This window comes from Tigriopus californicus, chromosome 5 (genome assembly GCF_007210705.1).
Source record: "Tigriopus californicus strain San Diego chromosome 5, Tcal_SD_v2.1, whole genome shotgun sequence".
Taxonomy (NCBI): domain Eukaryota; kingdom Metazoa; phylum Arthropoda; class Copepoda; order Harpacticoida; family Harpacticidae; genus Tigriopus; species Tigriopus californicus.
In genome coordinates this window covers 5,013,546-5,040,322 of record NC_081444.1, presented here as the reverse complement: position 1 = coordinate 5,040,322, position 26,777 = coordinate 5,013,546, and the positions used below count along the sequence as shown (strand labels likewise).

The window sequence follows — 26,777 nt, the reverse complement described above, 5'->3', positions numbered from 1 at the left end:
GTCATCGTACAAAGAGAACCACGACTGTAGTTAGGGGTTCGTAGGAAACATTCGAACACGACACCGCGACTGCGAAGCACACTCATTGTACGAGACGTTGCCCAAGGCCTCAAGTAGGCACTCGCACATTCGACTACATACCCACATACAGTGTGCGTCTATGCTTCTGGACTGAGTGGTATTTGTTCTACTCGTTGAACCAAGAAGCTCCTGCTGGCTTGTACGTAGGATCCAAGTAATCACAGGTGAGAGAACAGATAAACCGGACCTACTGCTCTTGTGCAACCCAACTCCTTGTCAGTTCGAGAGGGGAAGAACCTTAGATTGTGTACTGCAAACGGAATGATATATGTGTCCTCTGGCCAATGGTCGTGTCTGTCTCGACTGTATTCGAGTTCAGAGGAAGCAGTTACTTGACTTGATAAGATGGATGTTTTTTTTGGCCAGGCCTAACATCCATAACCTCCCTCTTAAACACCAGTTTGTGTCCTTTGGAATACAAATGGTCCATTTCACTAACAGTTTAAAGATATACCTTGAAGTGAATTAAAGTTTACGCAGTGTTGTGGGAATCTAATAGACTCAAGACCATTATAGGACCCAATCAAGATGACAGTGGCATCGCATTTGGATTATGACGAAGTCTTGAAACACATCGGACAATGTGGAAGTTGGCAATGGCGAAACTTCTTCATCCTATGGCTTACCTCCGCAGCTGCGGGTTTGGCCGTTGTGGTGTTTGCCTTCACGGGCAATTCTATGGAACATCGGTGCCTGGTGCCTTACTGTGAATCAAAGGCCTCAGCTCTTTATTATGAAGATGAGGAAAATCATGTAATACCTCCATTTGCCGAGAAGTTAATGCCTTTCGGAAGGTGCAACTACTTTGCCGTAGCAGGTATCGAAGGTGAGGTCTCGATATCCTGTAATGACTACATGAGTCGGATCGATCGGAATGATTCTACCCTCATCCTTAAAAGTTGTGCCAGTGGCGAAGATGGGTCGTTGGTGTTTGATCGATCCTCGACCTTCACCAGTGTGATCATGGATTACAATCTCACTTGCGACAACCCTGGTCAACCATTCCTGGGGGCTACATACATGTTGGGGATGTTGGTCGGGTCTTTCATCTTGGGCATTACTTCGGATTACTTTGGCCGCCTGAAGGCACTGATGATCTCGATCGTGCTACTTTCCGGAGGAGGCTTTATTGGAGCGTTCATGCCGGATCCTTACACATTTGGATTCTTCCGATTTATCACCGGTATGGGCGGCATCGGATGCTTCATGGTCACATTTGTGCTTTGTGTGGAGTACGTGGGCGCCAAATACACCATGCTCATTGGAATCGCAATCGAAATCCCGTTTGCCCTGGGAGAGGGGATTCTGGGTATTGAGGCCATCATCTTTCGGGATTGGTTCACATTACAGTTGGTGGCATATACACCAATCATTCTGCTTCTAGCATTATGGTTTTTCGTTCCCGAGAGTCCTCGCTGGCTTCTGGCTAAGGGAAAACATGATGAAGCCGTCAAGATCATTAAACAGGCAGCCGAGACAAATGGTCGGGAAATCATGGATTCTGTCCTCGAGCAGCCCTCTCTGACCAGTAGGAAACTAGACATCCAAGACAGTTCCAAGGCCAGGGAGCCCACTCTCATCGACCTTTTCCGACCCACCGTGATTGCCACTCGGACACTTAACATGTTCTACCAATGGTTCTCCGTGACCTTGTGCTATTATGGCTTATCCTTTGCGTCAACCTCGCTGGCTGGAGACTCCTATACCAATTTCCTGTTATCGGTCCTCGTTGAGATTCCAGGATATATCTTTTGTATCATTGTCATGGATTGCTGGGGACGGAGACCCATTCTCTCTTTCTGTCAGCTGATCTCAGGCGTAGCTTGCATTCTGGCGGGTCTTCTTTTCAAATCCGAAGACATTGTCCTTCAAGGTTTGCAAGTGGCCCTCTCTCTCATCGGGAAATTTGGAGCTTCTGCTTGTTTTGCCATCGTTTACGTCTACACAGCCGAGTTGTTCCCAACCATCATCCGCAATCGGGCCGTTGGCAGCTGCAGTACCATCGCTCGAGTTGGAGGAATTTGTGCACTTCTCCTTGGATTAACTCGCACCATTTGGGATGCTCTCCCCATGATCTGTATGGGCATTGTGGCCGTGGTGGCCGGCTTTTTGGCCATGTTCTTTCCCGAAACCGTGGGCGAAAAGCTGCCGGATACGATGGAGGATGCGGTGAATGTGGGTAAAAACTCCAACCGCAAATTGACCACTTGTATTTGCCCGACGAGTTTTAAGGACCACTTCAATGAAGATGATTGAAGGCATGCAAGCTCGGAGAATATGCAATGTGGAAAAGAGATCAAAACGGAGCCATGGTAGACTGACGACATTCTAAAATGTCCGCCCACAAGCAATATATTTTCATCATTCATTTCTTTTAACTTTCCTAAATTCGACGTGCATTATTAACTTATTACATATATGTAAAGTAACTACTTCTGGAAGATAGTGTTCTTCACCGGTCGTTCATGAATTTAGTCATATCCAAATAATATTCTTTGAATGAGCAATTGGTAAGAGTTTACAAAGAGTTGCTTCCTATGTTCAAAATCATGTAAATATCGGTGGTTGGCAATAAAATCGTTGACAGACCTGCTAACCTTTTTTTCTATTGTATGCTTCAATGAAATGTTATAGCAAAAATTTGAAGAACAAAATGATTACAAATCAATACTTTTGTGGAAAATTTGTGCACATTTACTTGCACTCATTCTGGTCTCTAAAATAAGCTTTTTATGCCTAATAAGAGTTTTCTCACGCGTATCCAGCAAAGATTTATTTTTAAAAAAGGTCAACAAATGAAGTGTTTGAATAATTTGATAAGTGGCAACTTCATTAGGAGAGAAATTTCGATTGTATTGAACTTCTAAACAAGTATTGCGATTGATAAATTTTGTTAAAATGACCTACTCAAGTTGTGATTGAAAGAAGTTAAAGGGTAAGTTGTCGGGTTCAAAGCCCAACATTTGAGTAAAAATAAATTGATTCTACGGATTCGTTTTCAGTTTGATTCAGAATTTGTCTATCTTTTTGGACTTATCCATTGTTGGATTTGATTCGACTTCCAAAGAAGAATGACAAGAGAAATTAGAAGGTAAAGACTTTAGAATGCATTCCTTATCCAATGAGAGGGCTCATTTCTAAGGTCAAACTGTCAGTCGGTCAAAACTAGGGGGAAGAGCAACTCTGAATTGCTAAATTATCTTGTGACAGCCCCTGATTGAAAAAAAAAAAGAATTTACCCATTGTGTTATCAGGGACAACAATTGGTCATTAGATATGATAGACTTTACCATAGACCACTCAAATGCATTGGAAGCCGATTCGAAACCAATTGTCTGATGGACCATAATGCCATTAGTTGACCTTACACTTGGCAGAGGGAAATAAAAAAACACCTACTCTGATGTGTAACATCTAAATTGTTTTCGTGTTCCTTAGTGAGGTTAGAGAAAAATTTAACAAAGCTTACCAAATATGGAAAACATGAATAGAAGAACAAATGATTGAAATCGCTTTTGAATTATTAAAAAATGTTTTTGGGTTGCAGCTGGGCAAAACGTGTTAACTCGTAGTGTCTGAGATGTCAGTTCTCAAATAAATGCATGAGAATGAGTTCATCTTCTCATCTCAAGAACTCATAAACGTAAAAAAATCGAAGCTATGAATAACTCGACGCTTTAATCAGGACTAGATGAAAAAATGACTATTGCAGATCAAATCTTTGCTGTTTATGTAGTTTTAAAACTATTTCCAGTTTTCTTAAGATATGTCATCTTTGTGGCAACCACCGTCTCCCGGAAAAAGATTATTGTGGATACGGCCTATCGAAAGGAAACATCCTTAATCGCACAAAAGAACGAATAGACGAATCAGAACATTTGATTAACGAATGAGTCAACTTAACGCCTGGCATACATAGATTGATTAAGTGATTTTGACTAAATGTCTGAAGATTTAGAACCATTTTCAAATTCTATTTTAAGTCTTTCTGTTTTCACTCTTTTCTAACTTTTGAATTGTATTTTTTGAATACAACAATTTAAAGGGGCAAGATGCTCACCAGTCCTTAGAACTTACAATGGGCACCATCAATAATATTAGTGCATACTTTCGATACCATGGAGCATTCGGGAAGTGATAAAATTTCAAGAGTCCTGTTTACCCAAAGAGTGTAAGTGGTCTTGACACAAGGAGCTTGTTAACTCACAGACTCACGTTCAATTCCCAAGAACTATTTGCTTTGTCCACATTGAAATGTCGCCTCAAAACGGAGTTCGTCAAAGTCTCTGTCTCGGGCGATCAAAGGTATTAGTCCCGCTTTAGGTATCTCAAGATGAAGTCGATTCCGGCTTTGAACTGTCTTCAGAAATCCAAAGGTGAAGTCGACAACCCTGAGTCGAACGACGGCCATGTGGATTATGATGGCATTTTGGCCGCCGTTAATCCCTTTGGCCGCTATCAACTGGAAACGGCCTTTTTGTTGTGGTTTGCCACAGCTGCGGGAGGCATCGGGGTGGTCTCTTACTCCTTCACGGGCTTTGACCAAGTCACCCGGTGTGCAATACCCTATTGTGAGAACCCGAACACAACCCAATACAGTCTGACTTTGGGTACGGCTAATTTCTCCGAGGCAGTCTTGGCAGTGTATGGAAATGCTTCAGTGGTCAAGAGTTCCATGATCAGCTGTGCCATGCCGGTCCCGGTGGATATGGGAAGAGCTCCATTGGCCGATCCTCTTTCTGAGACATGCGAATCATATTTGGCGAAAATTGATGCCGGAACCAAAATGAGCCGGTGCAACCCGGATCAGCTGATCTTTGATCAGAGTGTTGTTCAAACTTCCATCATTACGGAATTCGGATTCACTTGTGAAAAGCGATTTTTGACCAACATTTTCAATGCCCTGTACATGACAGGCATGTTGTTGGGTTCATTCGTGTTTGGAATTCTGTCAGACAAAAAGGGACGTATGTTCACACTCATGATTAGTATCTTCTTACTGGCTTCGGCGGGAACGGGAGCAGCCTTCGCCACCAACCCTATAGTGTTTGGCATCCTGCGAGTGATCTGTGGGATGGGAGGTATGGGATGTTTTATGGTGCCTTACGTCATGGTAGCCGAAAACACCACACCTCATTATATAGTACCGCTTGGCACACTGGCCGCCATAGGATTTCCTGTGGGAGAAATGCTATTCGTTACCCAAGCATATTTGATTCGGGACTGGTTCACATTGCAACTCGTGAGCCATGTCCCCATGTTCCTTGGTCTTGTCATTTGCCTATTCAGACCTGAGTCGACTCGATGGCTGATTACCAATGGTAAATTAGCCCAAGCCAGGGCAGATATTCGGAAGATGGCTGCAGTGAACAAGAAAGAGGTCCCCGAACATTTGATGAATCATGGGGAGGTACACAAATCGACCACACCCGAGATTGACGAGGAGGAGAATCAACATCCGGGAATCATGAACTTGTTCAAACCCAAAATCATCGCCTTCAGGAGCATAAACATGTTCTTTCAATGGTTCAGTGTGACCATGGCGTACTATGGGATTACATTTGCAACTACCTCCCTTTCGGGCGATCCATACATGAACTTTTTGCTCGGTGCGTTCACGGAACTTCCCGGAGTCGTCTTTGGGTACTACGCAATCAATTTCTTTGGGCGTCGCTTTATCCTCTCGTTCCTTCAAGGCTTAGCCGGTGTGGCTTGTATTATTGGTGGCCTTTTAGTCACACAGCCTTCGCTATCCATTCTACAAACCACTATGGTCATGATTGGCAAGTTTGGAGCCACCTGTGCCTTTGGAACCGTCTATCTGTACACCTCAGAGCTCTTTCCCACCAGTATCCGTGGAACTGCCGTTGGAATTTCCAGCACTGTTGCTCGAGTGGGCGGGATTTGCTCGCTGCTTCTCCTTGGCACTAGAGACGTATGGGCCCCTTTGCCCATGGTCATCATGGGGAGTGTGGCTACTCTGGCCGGATTCCTGGCTCTCCTCTTCCCCGAAACCACGGGTGAAGATCTCCCCGAAACTATGGAAGATGCTATTAAGATTGGAAAAGGAGGGCAATTCAAACTATGCAGCTGCGATAACTAAAGCAGCAAGCGAGCTTGTTTCACTTGGCCAAAAATATATCGGCAGGTAGCCTCCTAATTTCTGGAGCAATCACGAATTCCAGTTTGTTGTGCGCACTTCTTGGACGGGTAAGGAGACTGGAAGAGAGCAAACGACGTTTAGCTCCGAGCGCTATCTGACCAAAGCATGAGGTTTTTCACCGTTCCTCGAAAAAAGCGAGCTGAATTGAAGCGTTTGAAAAGCGAAAAATGACCAGAGGCAGGATGATGTTTTCGTTTTACAAACACTTCGGGGCTAAAGTAGCTTAATGCCATACTTGTCCATCATGCACACATGACTTCACAAATTTCTATTCAAGATGGTTCACAGAGGCCTTTTTGATTATTCGTCTGAGCTGTCACGTTGACAGGCAATCACACAGATGTCTGGTCGTATTTATCGCCAGGTTAGATAATCAATTCTGGCCAAACATTGAACGAGGTAGCAGCTTCACCAAATTCGATCAACTTACCCAACATCCCATGCTTGGGATGGAGGATCCTGAGAGATTTTCGCTCAGCAATACCCATTTTGAATCAATAAGTTTTGACGATCTCATGTTCTAGTGCTCTTTTTCTCCTTAGCAAATAGTTGGATGACATTAAGATGCACGAAACATAATTAGTGTGCTGATAGGAATGCTTTAAGGGTTTCTCTTAAAAGATGAACAAGTTTACAAAAGAGGTTGATGACGAAAACAGGAATACCTTTATTGAAGACATACATTCTCAGGCCTCAAAACAGCAGGGTGCTCGCCCAGCAGGCCTGCAAGCACTTCATCCTTGGGTTTTGTAAGTCAGATAAGGGGAACCTGCAGGAGACCCAAGTCAATCACCGAATTCGATTGACACTCTCTGCATGTAACCATGAGTAAGCGATTGCGATTTGTTCCATAATACTTCATGTCAACGTTTAGAGGGCCAGGAGTATTGATCTCATTGCCAGTTCAACTCTTGTTGTATCTGGATCATGAGTAGATTATCACTGGGCCCTTAAGTCACCACGAACCTTCCAATTAGGGCCCTGTTGTAGGCTTATGAGTGTTAAAGAGAAGAGTAAGAGCTTTTTTGAACATACCGTTTACTAGGCCTTTGTACTGTAGATATCATTTCGAACATGTTGTCGACCTCTGCCCGAGAGTAGCTGTAAACATTTACAGTAAACGATTAATATTACAAGGTAATCTTGGTAGCCCTCTGGTCGTGAACGCAATGATCCTTACATGTTCATTATCAAGGGCTTAATGCATTGCTATTGATAAACGAATCGTTGGACGAATTTTTCGTCTTTCGTAGTTTTTAGAAGAAAATGTAAACGGATTGAACCCCTTTGGCAGATGATGGTTTAGCTGCTTTGGTCTTGAGACGTAATGACAATCGTTGACTAAAAGTATTACCCAAAATTGCGCTTATTTCATTCTTACAGGGCTTCAGAATTCTATACAGGGTGTAGGTATTTGTCTACACGATTCTCCATTGAGTTCCGTGAGCTGTTTGTTTTCTCCTTCACTTCACACGAAGATTGGGACGTGAATGAAGAAAACCATTACGATTCATATTTCAATGTTGTTTCTTTAATGTTCAGAGAGCTTTCAAAGCAGTCAGCCTTAACAGGCAAGTATAGATTTCATTTATGTCCAGTAGATATATATTTAATATATGTTTTATAGTAATATATGTTTTAGTTTTGGTAAACGGATTCTTATCCTTCTGAACTTTGAAACGCTCCAAAATAGAAAGCTGTTTTTTTGAACTAAATGACATTCATGAGCTGAGGGTAGCTGTTTCTGCAAGGAATAAACGCTCAATTTTCCTGGTACGCACCTCTTGAAGGGGGTTCGGCAGGGTCAGGAGGAGTTTGACTAACTTTCGCTTAAGAAACCAATTTGTCATGGCAGGAAAACAGCTGGATCAAATTGGGTTGGAGAAGCAAATGCTCATGTGTTGACATCTTCTAGAATCGGACTCATTCTTAAATAGTGAGGGTGAATGTTTTCCAACTTTAAGTACAAGTATTTCAAGAATTTTCCTGTTTTCGGTCAGTTGTTTTGATATAGTGTTCCATTCAAGGGGAGATACATCCTTATCCTCGCAGCTGGCTTTATTTCGGTGGAAAATGATGGTAGAATTGCTCTACGGTAGAGATAAAGGAACATGTAGCTGGGTGTACGTAAAGACTGGAGACAGAGTGAACTTGGCCTCACCAGAATTGGGTCGCTCAACTAGTGTAACCATGTAACACTAGTCCATTGATTCTATTAGTAAAATGATTAACTTCGCGTTTTGGATGAGGCCCATCGAGCCTACGAAAATTTTCACATTATCCTGATTTTTGTCAGAATGGAGTAAAGCGTCATTCCAACTAACTCGTCAAAAATATCAATGGAAAAAATCAAGTCATGGACTGAAAATCGAAGCCAAACAACTTGTTTTGACTGCATTCAGTGGCTCCGTATGGACCTCGTAAGATTTGTTTTACTCGTACATATAATGATTTGGCACCAAATAAATGTTAAAAAGATACTTTTTGCATGTTAGGCATTAACCCTTTTCATGATCCACTATTCATAAGGCATTAAAGTGACTTAAAAACTAGGAAAATTCCCAAACAGACAAAGCATTTCGAAACCTTCTATCAGATTAATTTTGAATTTTGTTGTTAAAGGGTAATGCTCAGTTGAGCCTCTCCTGTTAATGTTGTTTTAACCTCCGTGTTTTGAGTTTATTGAGAACGAAGTTGCTGGATCGTCAATAATTAAACCAACATTGGAACTTGGTCAAAAAAAGTCAAGACCATCATTTTTGGAATGCCCCCTTACACTTAAGAACCCATTTGATTTTTCAAACAGTTTTGTGATATGTTCTATCTTCGGTATTTTTGCACTTGTTTCCACTAAAAAATTTATTCCTCAAGGTGGTCCTAGGTTGCTCAAAGGTTTAGTAACCCCTTTGGTTACAAGTTTGAGCCCAGGCAGTACCCTTTTTCGGTCAGAAAAAAGCCTACCATGCCTATTTGGCCGCTTTATAGATTCCCTATGGTTCAATACTCTCACATACTGTGTAAGTAAATTCACATTTACCCAAAAGTTAACCTACAAATGCACTGCAAAGGGGAAAGGTCTCATACTTCTCTTTGGACTAGGGTTTTCCCAAGCGTTCAAGTTCTGGGAATTCTCAATTTCAAATTGTGAACGGGGGGGGGAGGGTTTCACCTTAATAGACGTTCAATGGACTTGAATGTGCTTGGCGCTTCAAGACGTTCTTCCCTCCGTACAACACGCCTGATGGTTGTATACAATCTTTGCTTCCAAGCACATCATCTAGTAGGAGGATGAGCTTGAAATAATGTATCGCTAAAGGAGTACCAAATCCCCCCGAGTACATTCAAGATGAGATATATCCAACTTAAAGATTATTCCGTAGATCGAAGTACGGACGTTCCTGCTCGATGGCTTCAAGCCCAGCCAAGTATGAAGCATGAGGTGGTGGCGTCCGTTGAAGGCGTATTACGGAGGGGCCCATCGTATGAAGCACAGTTGGTACATTGTGGATATGTATGTTACTGTATGCCCAGCAACCACACAGAGTGGACAACGCGTGCACGATTCGAAGCCGACACGATACCTTCAAAAGTCGGAATCAAGAAGTAGTCCAATTTGAACTCTTGGAGCTGGCTATACTTACCATCTGCTTCTATGATTTGCAAGCCCAAGAATACCGTCATGGGCTGTTTTGGTCTGAAGAAAGAAGTGTCGGACGAGGGGCAGGAGGAGCAGGAATGTCCAGGAGAAATACTGGACTTTGACGAGATCTTGGATGAAATTGGTCCACGAGGGATCTTCCAGATCCGAACCACCATCATTTTATGGTTCTGTTGTGCAACCTTGAATATGACAGTGTTATCGTTTGTCTTTGTGGCTTTCACCCCCAGATACCGTTGCCCAATGACAACTTGTGGCGAGTCCGCCGCAACATCGTCATTTTACGCAGATTCAATGGCTCAAGCCTATCCTGGATTCCTCACTCAAGCATTTGGATCAAATGTTCTTGCCAAAATTAGACATTGCCAACAATACCAATATCCTGATCAAGATTCCCTCACGTGTGAAGAATACGTGCAAAGACTGGCCACTGACTTTGACCAAGCCAATGTCTCGTCATGCTCGTCTAGCGACTTAATCGTAGATGACAGTTACGTCAAATCCTCCATGGTAATCGACTACGACTTCACATGTGGTCAGGCGTTTCTCAAGAACGTGATCAACTCTCTCTACTTGGTTGGCATGCTCGTTGGTTCCTTTATAATAGGAAGCTTGTCGGATCGATTTGGCCGACTAAAGGGCCTTTTGATATCGGTTTTCCTTGTATCCGTGGCAGGATCCCTGTGCGCCTTGAAGCCGCCTTTGATAGTTCTTGGAATTTTGCGCGTGCTTTGTGGCATGGGTGGAGTGGGTTCCTTTATTTGTGGATACGTGATCGTCGTGGAGTTGGTCACCCCGCGGTATTCAATCCAGATGAATATGCTCATCTCCATCGGATTCGCAATCGGGTCCATAATCGTTACAACTCTGTCGTTCTTGATTCGTGAATGGCAATACCTCCAGTTGGCAATCCATGCACCATTGATAATACTCATGAGTTATGGTTTCTTGGTGCCCGAGTCACCTCGATGGTTAATATCCAAAGGCCGACATCGCGAGGCCAAGAGGATCATTGCTCAAATTGCCAAGGTCAATGGTAGACCGGAGCCCACACATCTGTACAACAAAACCAATACCGTTCATACTTACCACGAAATTCGATCAGTCGAGGAGATTGAGAAGGTTTCTTTGTGGGAGGTGCTCAACCATCGCCCTCTTCTCCTCCGGACTTTGGTCATGATGGTCAATTGGTTCAGCGTTACCATGTCCTTTTACGGGATCATTTTCACTCTCACATCATTGGCGGGTGACCCTTATTTGAATTTCTTCCTCGGTATCTTGACCGAGCTTCCCGGGATCTTTCTCGTTTACTTCAGTGTCCGTTTCGTGGGTCGCAGAATTAACATGAGCTTTCTCATGACCTTTGGTGGAGTTTCATGTATTATAGCCGGAATAAGCATGGGTAGTAACTTTCATTTGAGCCAGAGGATCTTCGCCTTCATTGCTAAATTATGTGCAGCAGCCATCTTCAACTCTATCTTTCTGTACACCACCGAGCTGTACCCCACCAATATCCGGAACTCGGCTTTGGGGAGCTGCTCGACTATTGGACGAATTGGAGGTGTTTCGGCCCTTCTTCTTGGGGGTCTCAGTCAAATCTGGGTGCCATTGCCTTTGATCGTTTACGGATGTATTGGAATAGTTGCCGGCTTTGGCACCTTGTTCCTACCTGAAACTAGTGGAACCCCCTTGCCAGAAACTATAGAAGAGGCCCTGCAAGTGGGCAAGAATTCGAATTTCAAACCGTTCCGATGCAATGCTAGTAAAGCCTAGAAAAACCATAATGCAATCAAATACATATCCTTTACATTGTAGATAAAGCGCTCATAAACTCGTCCTCTTTATTCATAAAGAAATTTATTTGGTTCTTATAACTTTTAGGTGCATGTGGCAGAGCGGTTAGAGGGTCCACAGCATTTTGATTGCGTTCACCACGCCCACATCGGTGTAATTGAAGTAGTACAAGGCGCCCAAAGTGACAGCCGAGAAAACCCACACTAAACCTTGGGCAATGTTTGGGATGAGGGTTTTTCCACCGAACAGACTCGGTCGGATGTAATCCACTACAATGGCTTCAATGCCTGCATCAAAGATATCACTAAGTAGTAACAAAAAACGACAACACATTTATGTAGGGAGGGGGGATGATGGTGATGCGAATCAATCTAAGTCACAAGTAAACGACCCCCAAATAAACCCCAGATATCGGAAGATGTGTGAATATAATGTTCTTATGACAATGGCCGAACATACACTCGACGAATGTGACTTTGTATAAGCTAAATTTGGTTAATATGGCTGAATACTTTTACAGGTTGGCGAAAACTAGCTTGCTTTTAAACAATGCATGGGGATATAATCTCAATCACCAACATCAAAAGTCCAATTAAAACAATCTGAATCATTCTTAGCTGATGTGGTTATACAAATATGTAAACAGTATGATTTTCAAGCAACATTTTCCCCTTGTTTTTAACCTTACACTCATCTGCACATCTTTTTGTGCCCCAATGGGGACAAATCCCGGCTCCCTGAGACAACGAACGAAAAACTAGTTCTTCTGAAATGGACGGACATTCTTAATCTAGTCGACAAGTACTTGTGCTATATCGTATTCTTGAGTCTTGTTTGTGGAATGGATACCATTTTGGAAGCTTCAATCACTTCGTTTATGGTATCGTGGTCTGTTTGCAATACTCTACCAACAAAACGTAGTCCGAGAGCCTCACCAAATAGGAAAGCTAAAGACGTCAAACTTTATCAAAGTTGACGAGACAAATTAATGCGGAAGTGATAGTGTACCTTATCAAAGAAAAAACAACATTGAAAGGTCGAGGTCAAGATGCAAATCATTGCTGATCAATGTGTGTTTAGTCTCTTGAGTATTCCAAGTGACATTTAATTGATCAACGAGGTGCCAAGAGCATTTTCAAACATATGGGCCTTTATTTTGAAATGGTGGTAGACTTTTAATTCATAGCCTTTTGGAACAGGGCATTAACTTTACTTTATGCTTCATGGAGTTCTAGCTCGTGTCTATGGGTACACACGCACAATCAATGAAGACTGTTTCAAGAAAGAAGCATACATATTATTGTGCAAGTGTATGGGTCAATCGAAACTTCCAAAGCTACCAATCATTGATATTTATTTGTGCTCCCATCAACGATATTGAGTTCTACACGTCAAAACCAGCCTGAAATATCGAGAGATGAACCTTGCAATAAAATCCCAGCCGTACTTAGACTTAGCAAGGTTAGCGCAAAAGGTTGCTTGTAATGCCTGATGAATTAAGAGCCTTGTCAATTATCTAACATCCTATTTTGCGCCATAACTTTCCTGATTTGCTATTGATGTCTGAAAGTTAATAAACCAGTTATTCTTTGTCAAACAATTTCATGTATGATTTGTCATTCTGCCACCGTTAGTAAATTATATGTACATGCTGCAAGCAATTGGCGAGGTATACTTTTTCACATATAGTTTTTTCCGTAAGTTCCTGGTCAAATCGATGTCTCATTTCCCATTTCAAAACACCGCAAGGGAGAATCAGTTTATTCAGGGAGCCCGCACGAGCTTTTCTAGTGGGACGAAATGGCGTTCAATTACGTGCTTAGATTAATAAAATGGCAAACTTATCAAAATTGACTGTAGTGTCTGAACATATTCAATGTCAAATGAGCTTAAAAACAGTTCGTTAGAATTGTATCATCGCTAGCTGTTTGCATCTTTAAAGCATAGGCTAGTTGTCGCCAACCCGAAAAAAAAATCCTCAGGGATAAAAAGTATTCACCCATATTAACCAAATTACAAAAAAAAATAACATTTTAAGTCTTAGAGGAACTTGATATTTTTTCAGCACGTCGTTTTACCCTTCCTCAACACGGTAGGCCTAATGCCGTTCGTTGAAAGCATCATATACCTCGTATGGAATCAGGGTCAGGCGTGATAAAGCATTAGAGCAATGAGACAGAGCAAGGCTAATTTTGAATACAGAGCGTGATCTAGTTATTTTTGAGATAGGCACGTACTTCACAGTCCGTACAATTTTGGGAGGGTATATTATTAAAGTACAAAATGATAGAACCCGTTTTCAAAGTTTGTACAGAACAACTTTGTTGGCCATTGTAGTCTTTCCAATTACTTTCGCAAAATTCTGAGTTATCTTCTTCATTCGGTTTATGTGAAAGAAAGATAGCGTTGGAGTAACACAAAAATTGGCTTTAAATTGAGTTTAATCTATGTTTAGGACAAAAACATCGTTTAAAGATGTAAAAATAGATAAACAATTGGAGGGAAAATTGATTAAAGGTACTCACGCAACCATTGTCCATATAAAATTCAGTACAATGTAATCAGAACAATCACATCGATTACTATGAGTGTAGTTATGGTATGCGTGATATCTAAATGTCTTTGGTGAAGAAATTCAAATGAAAATGAAAATACGAGGGCAAAATTTCTTTTGGGAAATTTCTTGAAAGGGGGCTCTGGCACAAGAATCATGATAAGTGATAACCATGATTGCCAGCTTTTGTCAAATTCATTCAACACCGCTTTAAAATAAATCAACATTTCTTATTCATTTCGTAGACTGTAATAAATCGACAATTTAAGTCTAGAAGTACTGAATTCTGGCGGATGCATTGATGCTTTTCAATTTGTTTGTCTTTCGCCAGGACAATGCCTTTATTGCTCCATACTGTCATTGAAAATCCAAAAAGTGTCTACTTATTCTTCTATCTTATATAAATATGTAAAGAATGGAATAATCGATTCAATAGGTTTGATCTTAGTGGTCAGACTCGGATTTAATCAAATACAATGCCTTCAGCAATATCTCTTGATCTTGTCTTGTTATCTGGGAAGAGTATGTATCTTTAGCAATTGACCGACAAACTTGTGTCTTTAGACGGGGAGAGTTTTGTCTTCAAAAACTATTTCTCTTAGACTGCACAGCTATGACCTTGAGACAATCAATGAAACAAAACACGTTGATGAAACGTATCACCGCAGTTTTAGACCTACCCCAATGAGAATGAAGCACCAAGAGAGTACAGAAGATGGCATCTGTCACGGGATTAGTGATCATCAAGGGCAAAATGAAGGCTGGAATCTGGCCTAAGGACACCAATCGCTCCGCCGTCCATAACTTGACGTGATCCGAGCTCTTCATGCTCAAAGAGGTTTGAAATTCCCGCCTTGGCACGCACATCCCAGACCACTTAGATTTGCCTGCCTGAACAGCCTGAGCTTGAGGCTGGCAGTTCCCCAAAGTCGAGAAGGCGGCCAAACTTGGCCGAGCAGAACTGAGCGATAGGCTAGTGAGGGCCTTCTGAAGTCCACTGAGCTGGACATGACGGGTCAAGGACAAGGACAACATGATGGTGGTCGAATTGATTTCTGGAAAGGGGTTCGAGTGAGGGCTTAGGGCAAATGAGAAATTTGTGTTATGGTCACTGTTACCTGAGTTCTCGAGTACGAAATATTTGGCCAGTGTAGTTGTAGCACAGGCTTGATTTTGAGAATCTTGATTTGAGTCAGACGAAAGGATCTTAATTGGCAAGTAGAAAAGAGGGGAAAATAGACTATTTTTGTATGATAGGAAGGATGTTTTATGCCTGTATTTCAGTAAAGTACCATTTAATAGAGAAAACTCGGGCGACTAAAGCAATGTATTTTGGGGTTGAGACGAAATCTGCAGGTTAACAAACACTGGTGAATGGGAAGGTCTAGACGTTTTGCCTCCGACAAAGCCAAAATAACCCTTTACAATCAAACCTATCACATTTCCTCTCGTCCCGCAAATTCAATCATTTTACTCAGCTGTAGGTAATGAATCCAAGAGATATATTTGGCTTTTTGCATGCATATTTGGCAGCGCTGAAGCTATCTCAAAATGGCCAAGTGAGCTCTCGTTTTCTTCAATTAGACCCTGAAAAAAAGCCAAACTGGAATTCTTGTCTGCTTGAAACGGACTCGATGTGTAACTTGGAACAAATACCAAAAAGCTGGAAGGAAATTCGATATGTAACTTTTATGACCTGAAGCTTTGCTTTGAAAAGGTGAAATACATCTTTGAAGTAAATCGCGATTTGTGTGGGCATTTTCAAATTGTCGTCATTAGTATCAAGAGCTAACGTCATCTACCGTGCAAAAGGCTATTTTTGTGAAGTCTCTTGTCTGAAGGCCAAATTCAGCACATACACAAAAGAATTTGGCATCAAGTGATGGTTAAGTTAACACAATTTTTCATTTTTTCATCATTGCACTTTCAACAGTAATGCAGTAATGCATTTTTTGGATTTGACATATGCACTGAGCTAGACATGGGAGCTGAAAGGCCATGGAAGCTTGGTAAAAGAAGGGAAGTGCAAGAGTTAGTTTCGTTATGCCTAGGTCAAAAGTGTAAGCAACGTCATATATGGTGAAAATCTCACAGAGCTTGAAGAAGTAGGTCCATTGTTCATACAATCTGATCCAATCCTAACTGTAGGGGATGTCAAGTAAAGGAAATTGAAGGAAAAATGTGGTCCGGCACCCTGATTTTGGGCATTTTGGGGAGGGAGAACTAGGACAAACATCACAGTCAACTCGCACCATTCGCCCATTGAATTTTCAATAATTCAGTGATTTTGAGCGAGTTGTGTTACAAAACCCTACTAAATGAGCATGTTTGGTGTTAATCAGCAAACGCACTATCAAATTTGCTCAATACCACAATGCTAATTGCCTAGACAAGCATGTAAAATGGAAAAGTGTCTAAATCCAATGCATGCGGTTTGGCTGGGCATGTTGTCTTTGATTTTACTCCATGGAATAACGTCAGTTGTCCATGAACGCGTTTACTTGACTAGCCCTATACCTAACCTAATCTTTCGACCTACCCTTTCAGTTGCATGGATCTGGGGGTGCCTAGGCTGCAGTGCACACCTGTGGCAGCTTAGCTGCAAGGGCCTGGTGGGAGAACTATATTCCAAAAACATTTCTGTCCTCAAACAGGATTTTTTATAAGAGGGGAAAAACTTGCAGAGTTAAAACAGAATATAAATTGATTTGTGAAGGGGGTGGGGTATGATATGCATTGCTGCAGTAATAACAAGAATGAAATTTCTTAAACCAATCAAATGGGACCAACTTCTTGCCATGAAATATATATTTTCATTTTCTACTTTGAGCTACCTCCAATTAAACCTAAATTGGCTCTTTTTGGTTCCTTACCATAATGGGAATTGATAAGCTCTTCACCTATTTCCTAACCCAAATGAGGTTGTCATCATCAGTACAATTTATTCTTTTTCCCGAAAAGAACTTGGGCACACTGGGCTTGATGATTGGGACTGGATGGACTGGATCCAGTATGTGTAGTGGTTAACTTTCTAAAGCACCATGCAAGTTAATGCCACTCAGTCAGAATATTTTCTTCCAAGACAGGAATCATTGAAAAGAAAGCAAATAAGAGTAATTACAGGATGTTTTGTGATTATTTGCCTTACTGGTAATCTTATTGAACAATTCTATCCCTTCTGATGGAAGGTAGTGAAATATCAATCAGACGTCACATTCTAACAATCTCTTGGTTGTCCCCAAATGGCTTTAAAAAGTTATCTGTCCAGTTTACAATGCATGCTTTTGGTAGATGTTTGGTGGATCCACAGACTTCTAGAGTTGTGGATTCTGAACAAGAGCAAAAATTTCTTATCTCCTAAACTGTTCACTTCATGCCAAATTGAACTGGGCCAATTTTAAGCCGAACAACATACATTGGGAAATTAAGAGATATGTCAAAAGTTACTTTGTAAACTCTACATAAAACTCAAACTTTTGGGCTGCTCTTGGTCAGTTATATAACCTTTTGACAATATAACTTAGATACAAACACTTTTTCAATTAAATGATATAAAAATGACCTGTGTTTGATTGCAAAGATCTACATTACTTATCTTATTATTTTGATTTAAATAGTGGCTCAGAGTTGCTATGACCAAGGGCAGGCCAATTTGGCAGGAAGCATGTTCACATTCCATATTTCTTGAAGTTCGTGGTGCATCACACTTCCACGTTTAATGTGAAACAAAATTAATAAATAGAACTGGCCAAAAAGGGCATCCATAAGGTAGTCAATTCTAACTAATTAATTGAAACAAAACATTGCTATAGCAATAGGGACAGCAATATACTAAACCCAAGAAAGTGTAAACACACAAGCCAGGCTGAAGCTTTTTGAATGAGTCAAAATGTATGATCTGTGGGTACAATTATGGCTAGTTTTTTAAGCCTTATTAAAAGAGACATCCACTAGATTTGAACAACTTCTTGGTTTCCTATTGAACCAGAAGAAATAGTTAAATGGTAAAGCACATCAACAAAATGAATTTTTTGAAGTGGTCTCAAACTATGCAAAAATGTTGGAATGTTCCAACGTTACAGTCAATCATTATCCATCTAATTCTAAAAGTAGAATAACTATTTCACTAAGATTTGAACCACTTGAGAAAATGCAATTAATACATCATCTAATGGTGTTTTGTCCTTGCCAACTTAGGCAGGCTAACTTTACTTCTTGATTCTTGCATCCATCTTTGTCAATAAGCTATTCATTCTCCTTCCCAGTAAGCTGCACTTGTCTACTGCACTTTGTGCCTTACTTGAACAAGAAGTAGAAACTAGTCAGGAATCAAAAGTCTATTAACTTTGTCATCAATAAGCATCATATTTCTAATGTCAAGAAGTACAGTTCTCATTTACAGCCACCTTGAAAATTCATTTTTGCTCAATCAGTGACAAAAGATTTGAAAAAACGGTCATTGTCATCTCATGAACATACCCATCATTTTGAAGTTTGACGTTTGCATAAAAAGTGTAGAAAGGTACAAATGGTTGTTTTTGTCTCAAAATAGTCACCCCTTGTCTCTGGCCGCTGGAGGGTATATGATGCTTACAACGAAATTCATTAGACCTGAGAAGTTGCTGAAGCTACCAGTAACTTGTCAGCGAAATATTAAGTTCCTCCACGACTCAAAAAATAAAAAAAATCAATTATTTGGCTTATTCACCCGACCGTATTTCGACCCTCTAATGCCACAGGTTTGCGAAATCTGGATGACGTATAAACTAGTTATCTTGCTTTGCCATAGTGACCCTAAACAAAATAATAAGAAAACTACATGGCCTCCAGTCTTCAAAGACAATTTTTATCTCATAAGTGTTTAAAGACTATTTGGGTTTTGGTAGTGATTCAGTTTTTTGTACTGGATGAGATATTTGGTCTTATCGTGTCCCAGAACTAGAAGCCAAACTGCCTCCCTGACAATCCATCTTGTAAGTATTCCACAATTGAAAACATCGCACCAACAGAAATGTGCTCCAGCCATACCTCATTTACAGGGTTGTGAACAGTTTAGAGTGCTGTGGAGGATGACCAATCATTCAAAGAGTACAGATCATTTGCTATGTTGGCCCTTAACTTGTGCAAAAGCTAACGAAACCGCGTTCCTCCATCCAAAGAGGAAGCCAACAACGATGTCTGTGATCTTCAATACAAACCAAAAGATATGCCAAGCTCTAGCAAAAAAATAATGATCTGTCTCTTCAAAGTCCTGAAGCTCTCTCCCACCGTCAGTGAGATGTGCCCAATGCTATTTATTCCTACCATTGTGATGAAGTTCGTCCCAAATTATGGGTATCAGTTCAACACCAGCGCAATCAAGGACAATGCTACTAACTCACCACCAACAGCACGAATATGTCAGCCATGAAAAGCTCATTTGGAAGCTATCCAGTTTGAAATAATGTGTTTGTTAAGTATGGTTTTTGTTATGAAATGTACAACAGAACAAAGACACTACTTGTTTATTCATTTTATAGTTCCATCGACAGTTTAAGGCAGCTGGCTAGTCAAGAGTGCACCGAAAAGAGCCGACACATTTCGTTGATTATGGAGAAATAGATGGAGTGGGTTAATAAGTATGGACCAAGTGAGGAAACGGAGAACCGGTCAATCATGTACGTTTTTCATTCGACATCTATGAGATCTACACAACACAGACTGTGATCAAGACCAAGAAACACCCATTCCAATGAGCAAATACATTTATGCACGGGTTTTATTGCTGTTGGTACGATACTTGAGCTACTTCACATCAAATGAGTTTGCAATACACCATATCGAAAGACGTCAGCGATGCCAATTTGGAAGTACAAAAGAAACAAAATTATGCCAAGTAACAACTATATACGAATTGCCAGAAGTTGCTCTCTGCTATTATACTTGACAAATTAAGCGACACAAATCCTGGATATCATCAAGTATGCTCAATTATTTATCACAGTTTGTTGAGCAGTGGGCCATGAATAAAACCCAGGGATCATCCAAATTTCGCAAATCTCTGGCATTAAAGGATCGTAATACGGTCGTGTGAATAAGCCAAATAATAGATGTTTTTTTATTTTTTGAGTCGTGGAGGAACTTAACATTTCGCTGACACGTTACTGGTACCTTCAGTAACTTCTCAGGTCAAATGAATTTCGTTGTAAGCATCATATACCCTCCAACAGCCAGGAACTAGGTGTGTAGTGTTTGAGGTAAGTTCTTCCACATTTGGCAAAACAAAGTATAATCCAAACTTACAGGGGTTCCCTTTTTTTCCTTGATCTTATAAAAGACCCAAGAGTTCAGTTCTAATAGGCATGGGAAATGAAGGAAATTCAAGTAAGATGTGGTCTTGCACCCTGACTTGGGGCAGTCTGTTGAGGGAGAACTGTGACAAAAAAAACTCAGCCAGCTCACATTAAGATCCAATTATATTTTCCACACGTGATTGAACCTGTTCTGGCATTTTACTCAGGGTTTTGGATGTTCCGCAAAAAGGACAAAAAAGCAGGGTACTCAGCGAAAAACATTCAACATTCATCTCCATTTTGATTCTGGGAGTATTTGAGTGCCTTTTGATTCATATTTCTATTCTTATCCTGTCTCCCATTGTTTGTTACTGTTCTGGCCTCTGGATCAGAACTTGATAGCTTTTTGTCCTATTTCCTTAGCGGTATGTAAAAGGCGGGTTGATATGAATACTGGACCATTCGTCAGTTGCAATTTCGACCCGCCTATCCCTCACAGCTAAGGGAATAGAAAGGAAAGCTAAGAGTTATGATCCAGATCTCAGGACAGAAGATGTGTCACCAAACTCAAAAAGTCATTTTTGCTGGAGTTATGTCGCTACGCTAACATCTGGGCTCAAAATCAGGTTACTATTTGCTTCAATATGCTCAAAAATAGAAATAAACGCCGATGCCCTGTGGAGGTTAGGTGAGCATATTGTCGGTAGTTTTGCTCATAGTATGATGTCAGCTGCTTGTTTTCCGTTCTCATTTCAAGAACTCGGCTCCACAGTAGTCGATGAGGTTGAGTGATGGCTTCATCTCTAATTCCATTAGCGCCAGAAACGAAATTGGGCAGGGTGACGCTCATCCCCGCCAGGATTAGCAGCTGGTCAGAAATCTAATCAGGCTCTACCACCCAACCACACGCCTCATCTCATGACTATGGATCACTAAACCACTTGTGTGATCTCTTTTGGAATGCGGCATGGGCCCAAAGCATTTTATGTACGGGTTCAAATATATTGAGTCTTCTGACATCAGTCATCCTGGTCGCGTCTTCCTGCCTTTGAGTTTATTGCGGCATCACAATCAGAGTCTCCAAATTTTGCGCACTTTTGTCTCAGATGGCATGAAAGTATCATGTGAATAGTCGGCGGTTTCAACAAACCGGCTTAAAAGTGGCTCTTCATTGCCTGTATGATTCCCAAGCGCAGCAAACTGCCTGATGTTCAGGTTGAAAACAAAAAAAAACCAGGACCTGACACAAAGTCGGACAGAGTAAAAATCGTGCCCCCAAACTGTTTCAAAACTAAGACTTGATAAATATGGCCCCAAGGTTTGGGGCCCCTCCGGAACTGGACCATTGGGCTGGAAATGGTGTCATTCAGGTTCAACCTACCGTAACGTCAATTTTGCCGCCCGTTTTGTGCGCTTTTATGCCACTTATCATCCAGTAACACTGAGACCGAGACCCAACTTCTCATTTCCATTTGACCGATCGTATGGCTGGACCCGCCTAACCGTTCCCGCTCGTCATCGGCCCACCCGCACCCGCTTCAGCCGCCGCCGGGCGTCTGGTCGGCCTCCCTGACCGCCCGTCCAGCCCATCGGGGTAAGAAGGCACATCTGAGCTAGTTGGTAAATTAGGGCTGTGGATGATCATATTCGAGCCTTCGCTGCCAGACACGCCATCGATCCATATCTAAAACCCACCCCCTTGACCTGTCAGGCCGAGGGGGAAGACAGGCCTGCAGAGAGAGGCGGGGTTGGGGGGTTGGGAATCTCAAGCGTCTTGATGGACTCCCAACTTTTAGCCCTGACTACCGGGTGGGTCACTGTCCACTACTCATTATCCATCCTAACATTTGAGCAATTTGGGTTCTGCCCACCCAAAGGTCAGGTCTCAAATATGACAATGATGAGGCAAAAAGTCACTCTGCTCAAATTGGGGGATGGATAACGGTTCCGGAGTGTTCACGGCGGGAGAATCCCAGGGTTTGGCTCTCAGTATGGTATGGGGATAGTCATGGATGGGGGATGACTGATGCACTCTTGGGGGGCGGAGCTGGGGCTGGATGGGGCCCCGGCTCATAGGGTGGTCTTTGGGCCTGGGGACACCATCCCAGCAAAAGCTATGCTCAGTGAGGGGGTTTCAAACCCAGACGAGTCCGTTGTCCATACAGTCTCATGGTCCACTTTGACATTGTCCATGAATGGCCCATCAAATTTTAGCGTTGACCTGACGTGGTGTTCGAAAAGGAATCCTATCCTAAGTTTTGGCATTCGTATCCCTCAGAAAAATTATAGGAAACCATTTTAATTTTATTGCTTTATGGCATTCTAGCCCTCATAAAAAACGTACATACCTAAAAGCGTTATAAAAACTAAAATTTTCAAAAATCTACTCAATTTGAATGAGAGGCACACTTGGTTAGCTCTAGAATATAATCTATGATATCATCTATTTCACCATTACTTTGTTACATGGGATTTAGTGGTCCGAATTTCTGCGGTTTTAGCCCCCAAATTGCCCCCGTTATAGGTATGTTACTTCAATTTCCCAAAGATTTAATATCGATTTGCTTTATCACGACACTAAAAGATTATTATTCTTTTTCAGGCATAATTTCAAATTAACTTAAAACCTTGAACAACCTTATCTAAAACCCTAAAAAAAGTAGATTTAAGAAGGAAAATTTCATAAATATCAATGAAGTCTGATAGAAGCTCGTTTTAATCAGTTCCAACAAAGTCTTCAAGAAACGTCAAAATCTATAACATTGTTTGTCGTATGCATTGTCTTCAGAATTCAAGTGAATGCGTGACTAAGTGTACACATGATGATAGTAAAACACATTTTCAGGGATTGCACTTTTAGCTTGTTTTATTTGACATGATATAGCATTTTTAGCTATTGTGAAACTATGCAAGAAAAATAATCTTTCGTATTCGTGATATTGAAAAATCGATATTAATTTTGGGGCTAAAAACGATGAAATTTGTACCACAAAATCCCATGTTACCAAGTAGCTGTGAAATAGATTTTGTCATGATATAAATTCTAGAGCTAACGTAGTGTGCTCCCAATTTACATTGAGTAGGTTTTTGAAAATTTTAGTTTTTTAATGTTTTAGGTATGTGAATTTTTCATGTAGGCTAGAATTCCGTAAAGCAATAAAATCAAAATGGTTCCCTATGATTGATTCTTTGAGGTAAAAAAATGTCAAGATGAATTTGGGAATATCCATCAAAACTATAAAGGGTATTTTTACCTCTGCGCTGAGTGGCCGGCACCCACCGGGTCCCCATGAAATGGACTGAATCCAATGGACGCCATCGCCTATGGCTCCTAAAACAAAATGCGGCTCAAATGTATAGGTCACCATATTTTTACCTTGTATCAACTGGGCTGAGTGAGCTCCACCCAATCTAGCCTCCCTTCAACGGATTCAAAAAAATCCTGAAACTGAGCCACCCACTGCCAGTCACACCCGGGTCGGATCCAATCCCGTTCCTTTAGTATTTTCGAGCATTCATCATTTGTCATACCTTTCTAACGTTGAAATGCAAGAAATTGTGGCCTAACTATGAGTATCTCGATGACTGCTGACCCAGGCCCCTAACACCAAAACTAAACCTGGGTGAAAAAAGTTTCATATGCCAAAACAGGGTTACCATTCACTCTTAAGATTATCTTCCATTGAATGTATTATTTTTCCATAGGCCCCACCGCCCGCACCATCATGGACCCTATGGACACGGACCCTCCCCCTCCTACCGTTCCAGATACGGTGCCCGACCCGACCCCGGCTGATCCACCACCCACGCCTCAAGAAAATGTGCCATCGGATGCCACACACCCCAAATCAGTGGCACCCGCCCCCGTGGCCATGGACACGAACCTGGCCCCCGTTTCGGCTCCTCAGCCGGCGGAGGCCGATCCATTGACGGCATCTTCGACTATTACACCACTCCCTGTCGCCTCGACGGCCGCCCACGGAGCCGTAATATCGCCTATTGCGATTGAAAATACATCGGCCGACGAAGCAAATCCTACCCCAAAGGCCCCCACTCCCACCCCGCCGCAGCCTTCGCCAGGCGAAGACCGAGCTTCGTCCCCATTGGCCGCTGAATCCACAACCGAACGCCCAGACGAATCTGCCAAATCTAGCGCTGAAGAAAAAAGGCCGGAATTGTCTCCTCCTGTCGTAACTGACGGAGCTAAATCCTCATCTTTGAATGATGAACCACCATCTGTTAAATCTCCCAAGGAAGATTCTCCATTACCCGAGAAATCTCCCAAGGTGGATTCTCCGTCACCCATGAAATCTCCGAAAGAAGATTCTTCGCCAACTGTAGAAATGGCCAAGGAAGATTCTCCACCGCCCGTAGAAACGGCCAAGGAAGATTCTCCACCGCCCGTAGAAACGGCCAAGAAAGATTCTCCACCGCCCGTAGAAACGGCCAAGGAAGATTCCCCGTCTCCCGCGAGCAAATCTTCCGCAAAATCTCTGTCGCCGCCGAAAGATTCTCTAATTGCTGACTCGTCAGTAGGTGGACCATCATCTGTGGAAAAATCTAAGTTTCCCGAACGTCCAATAGCGGGCCAATCGCCATTGTCCTCGACCACGGAAGCCCCGAAATCGCCACTACCCGTTAAAATTGTCTCGGCAGTCTCAAACAAAAAGGTGAGTGTCTAGTTTTAAGTCTCGTTATCGTCGTTTTATGACTCTAGGGTTCCATTTAGACTTCAGTGGATGAGTCGGCTCCTGCAGACGCAGCCCCAGAATCCGCCTCTTCACTGGACAAACCCACCTCCAACTCAGCTGAGGGGTCCCTGACCGAGAACTCGGTCAACTTGGGCACGGGCGCGGCTCAAACGAATGTGGCATTGGTGGAGGCGACTAGCGTCAATAATGGCTCAATGGCAACTCCAAAAATGGATGAAGATGGGGTGGCTGAGGCCCCGCCTACCACGCAAGATATGGACAATAACGACGACGTGGTGGATATCTCTGAGGATCATTCCCCCGAAGACGACGATATAGCGAGCAAGCCCGTTTTGAAGTTGGCCCGATTTGCGGATTTAGGGAGCAATGGCATCACTGACGACACGCCTGTGGCGGCCATGGGCGCCAAGCCCACGTGTGAACAATGTGGGCGCCCCAATCACGACACCTACGCGCCTTTGATCTGGGAAACCATGCAATTCTGCAGTTTGGACTGCATGAGTAAGTCCTTCTTGGCCATACCTGCCAACTGATTTTGTGTTTTCAATGCTCATCCTCCTTTCAGGCAACCACCAGCAAAGTCTCAGTCGTTGTTCCAAGTGCTGGAAGTGTGTGCAAACCAGCTCGTTGGGCAAATATTGCGTCCGATTCGGGGCCGATATCAAGCAGTTTTGCTCCAATACGTGTCTCGACGAGCACAAGAAGGGCCTCAAGGTGTGTTTCTATTGCCAAAAGGACATCTCCAGCTCTCAAGGATTCCTCGCACCCATCGGGGACAAGAACCAGTTCAAGGACTTCTGCGATCAGGGCTGTCTGACGCAATACGAGGTCATTTACCAGGGGAAAACCGCCCCCACCAAAGTGGCTAAATGTAAGGTGTGCGACACCGAGAAAGTGATCCAAGTCGAATTGGTTCAGGGAACAGAGATCGTTCCCTTCTGCGAGAAGACTTGCTTCTCTTCCTTCAAATTCGCCAGCCACTTGGACACGATCGAGTGCCAATTGTGCGGGAAGCCCCATGATCTGAAGCAAAACAATTTTGTCATCTATTACGACGGACAGAGTAAGCGCTTCTGTTCCATCGCGTGTCAAAACGTGTTCGTGATGAAGAACCGCAAAATCGTGCCTTGTCAATGGTGCAAGGTGAAGAAGTACAATTTCGACATGATCGAGCACTGGTCATCGCAGGATCGTCATTGCATGTATTGCTCGGTCAACTGCATGAAGCTCCACTTGTCGGCCACCCGACCTCAAGAGTTGAAGGAGCTCAGCCATGCTGGCAACAAAGGCAGTTCCAGAGGCAGCACTGACGAAGAGATGCCTGTGATTCAGTCCGTGTCCAGTTTGGCCGGAACCGGGGAACTTCCAGCTCAACCCGATCGCCTCCCCACCATGCCCATTCCCACCAGCCAGCTCGCCATGCCGACCATTCAAACGCAAACCATCCGTGAAGTGGTAAAAAGAATCACCCCTCTCAAGCCTCTTCATTTGAAGGCGCCCGCACCTCGGTTTCCCTTCTGTTATCCGTTTATTTTTGGTTTTA

At 42.5% G+C, this 26,777-nt stretch overlaps 4 protein-coding genes across 4 annotated transcripts in view; 3 read left to right on the top strand and 1 right to left on the bottom strand.

Moving 5' to 3' along the window:
• Positions 1 to 253: 253 nt before the first annotated feature.
• LOC131880739 (uncharacterized) lies at positions 254 to 6,333 on the top strand. Its single transcript, XM_059227432.1, has 2 exons — positions 254 to 2,334; positions 4,394 to 6,333. Exons 1-2 carry the CDS (start codon positions 610 to 612, stop codon positions 6,182 to 6,184), a joined length of 3,516 nt encoding a protein of 1,171 aa, XP_059083415.1. The 5' UTR covers positions 254 to 609; the 3' UTR covers positions 6,185 to 6,333.
• Positions 6,334 to 9,633: 3,300 nt separating this feature from the next.
• Positions 9,634 to 11,746, top strand: LOC131880810 (solute carrier family 22 member 1-like). Its single transcript, XM_059227517.1, has one exon. The coding sequence runs from the start codon at positions 9,897 to 9,899 to the stop codon at positions 11,673 to 11,675; it is 1,779 nt and encodes a 592-aa protein (XP_059083500.1). The 5' UTR covers positions 9,634 to 9,896; the 3' UTR covers positions 11,676 to 11,746.
• LOC131880811 (succinate dehydrogenase [ubiquinone] cytochrome b small subunit, mitochondrial-like) lies at positions 11,712 to 15,560 on the bottom strand. Its single transcript, XM_059227518.1, has 4 exons — positions 15,543 to 15,560; positions 15,369 to 15,456; positions 14,931 to 15,305; positions 11,712 to 11,983 (listed from the first exon to the last, which is right to left on the bottom strand). Exons 1-4 carry the CDS (start codon positions 15,543 to 15,545, stop codon positions 11,802 to 11,804), a joined length of 648 nt encoding a protein of 215 aa, XP_059083501.1. The 5' UTR covers positions 15,546 to 15,560; the 3' UTR covers positions 11,712 to 11,801.
• A 6,396-nt stretch (positions 15,561 to 21,956) lies between these two features.
• The window catches only part of LOC131880738 (zinc finger MYM-type protein 4-like), a 10,687-nt gene continuing 5,866 nt past the window's right edge, over positions 21,957 to 26,777 (top strand). The window contains exons 1-4 of the mRNA XM_059227431.1: positions 21,957 to 22,116; positions 24,228 to 25,192; positions 25,252 to 25,735; positions 25,800 to 26,689. Coding sequence (XP_059083414.1) covers positions 24,248 to 25,192; positions 25,252 to 25,735; positions 25,800 to 26,689 — 2,319 coding nt within the window. The 5' untranslated portion in view covers positions 21,957 to 22,116; positions 24,228 to 24,247. The remainder of the gene's footprint in view (positions 22,117 to 24,227; positions 25,193 to 25,251; positions 25,736 to 25,799; positions 26,690 to 26,777) is intronic.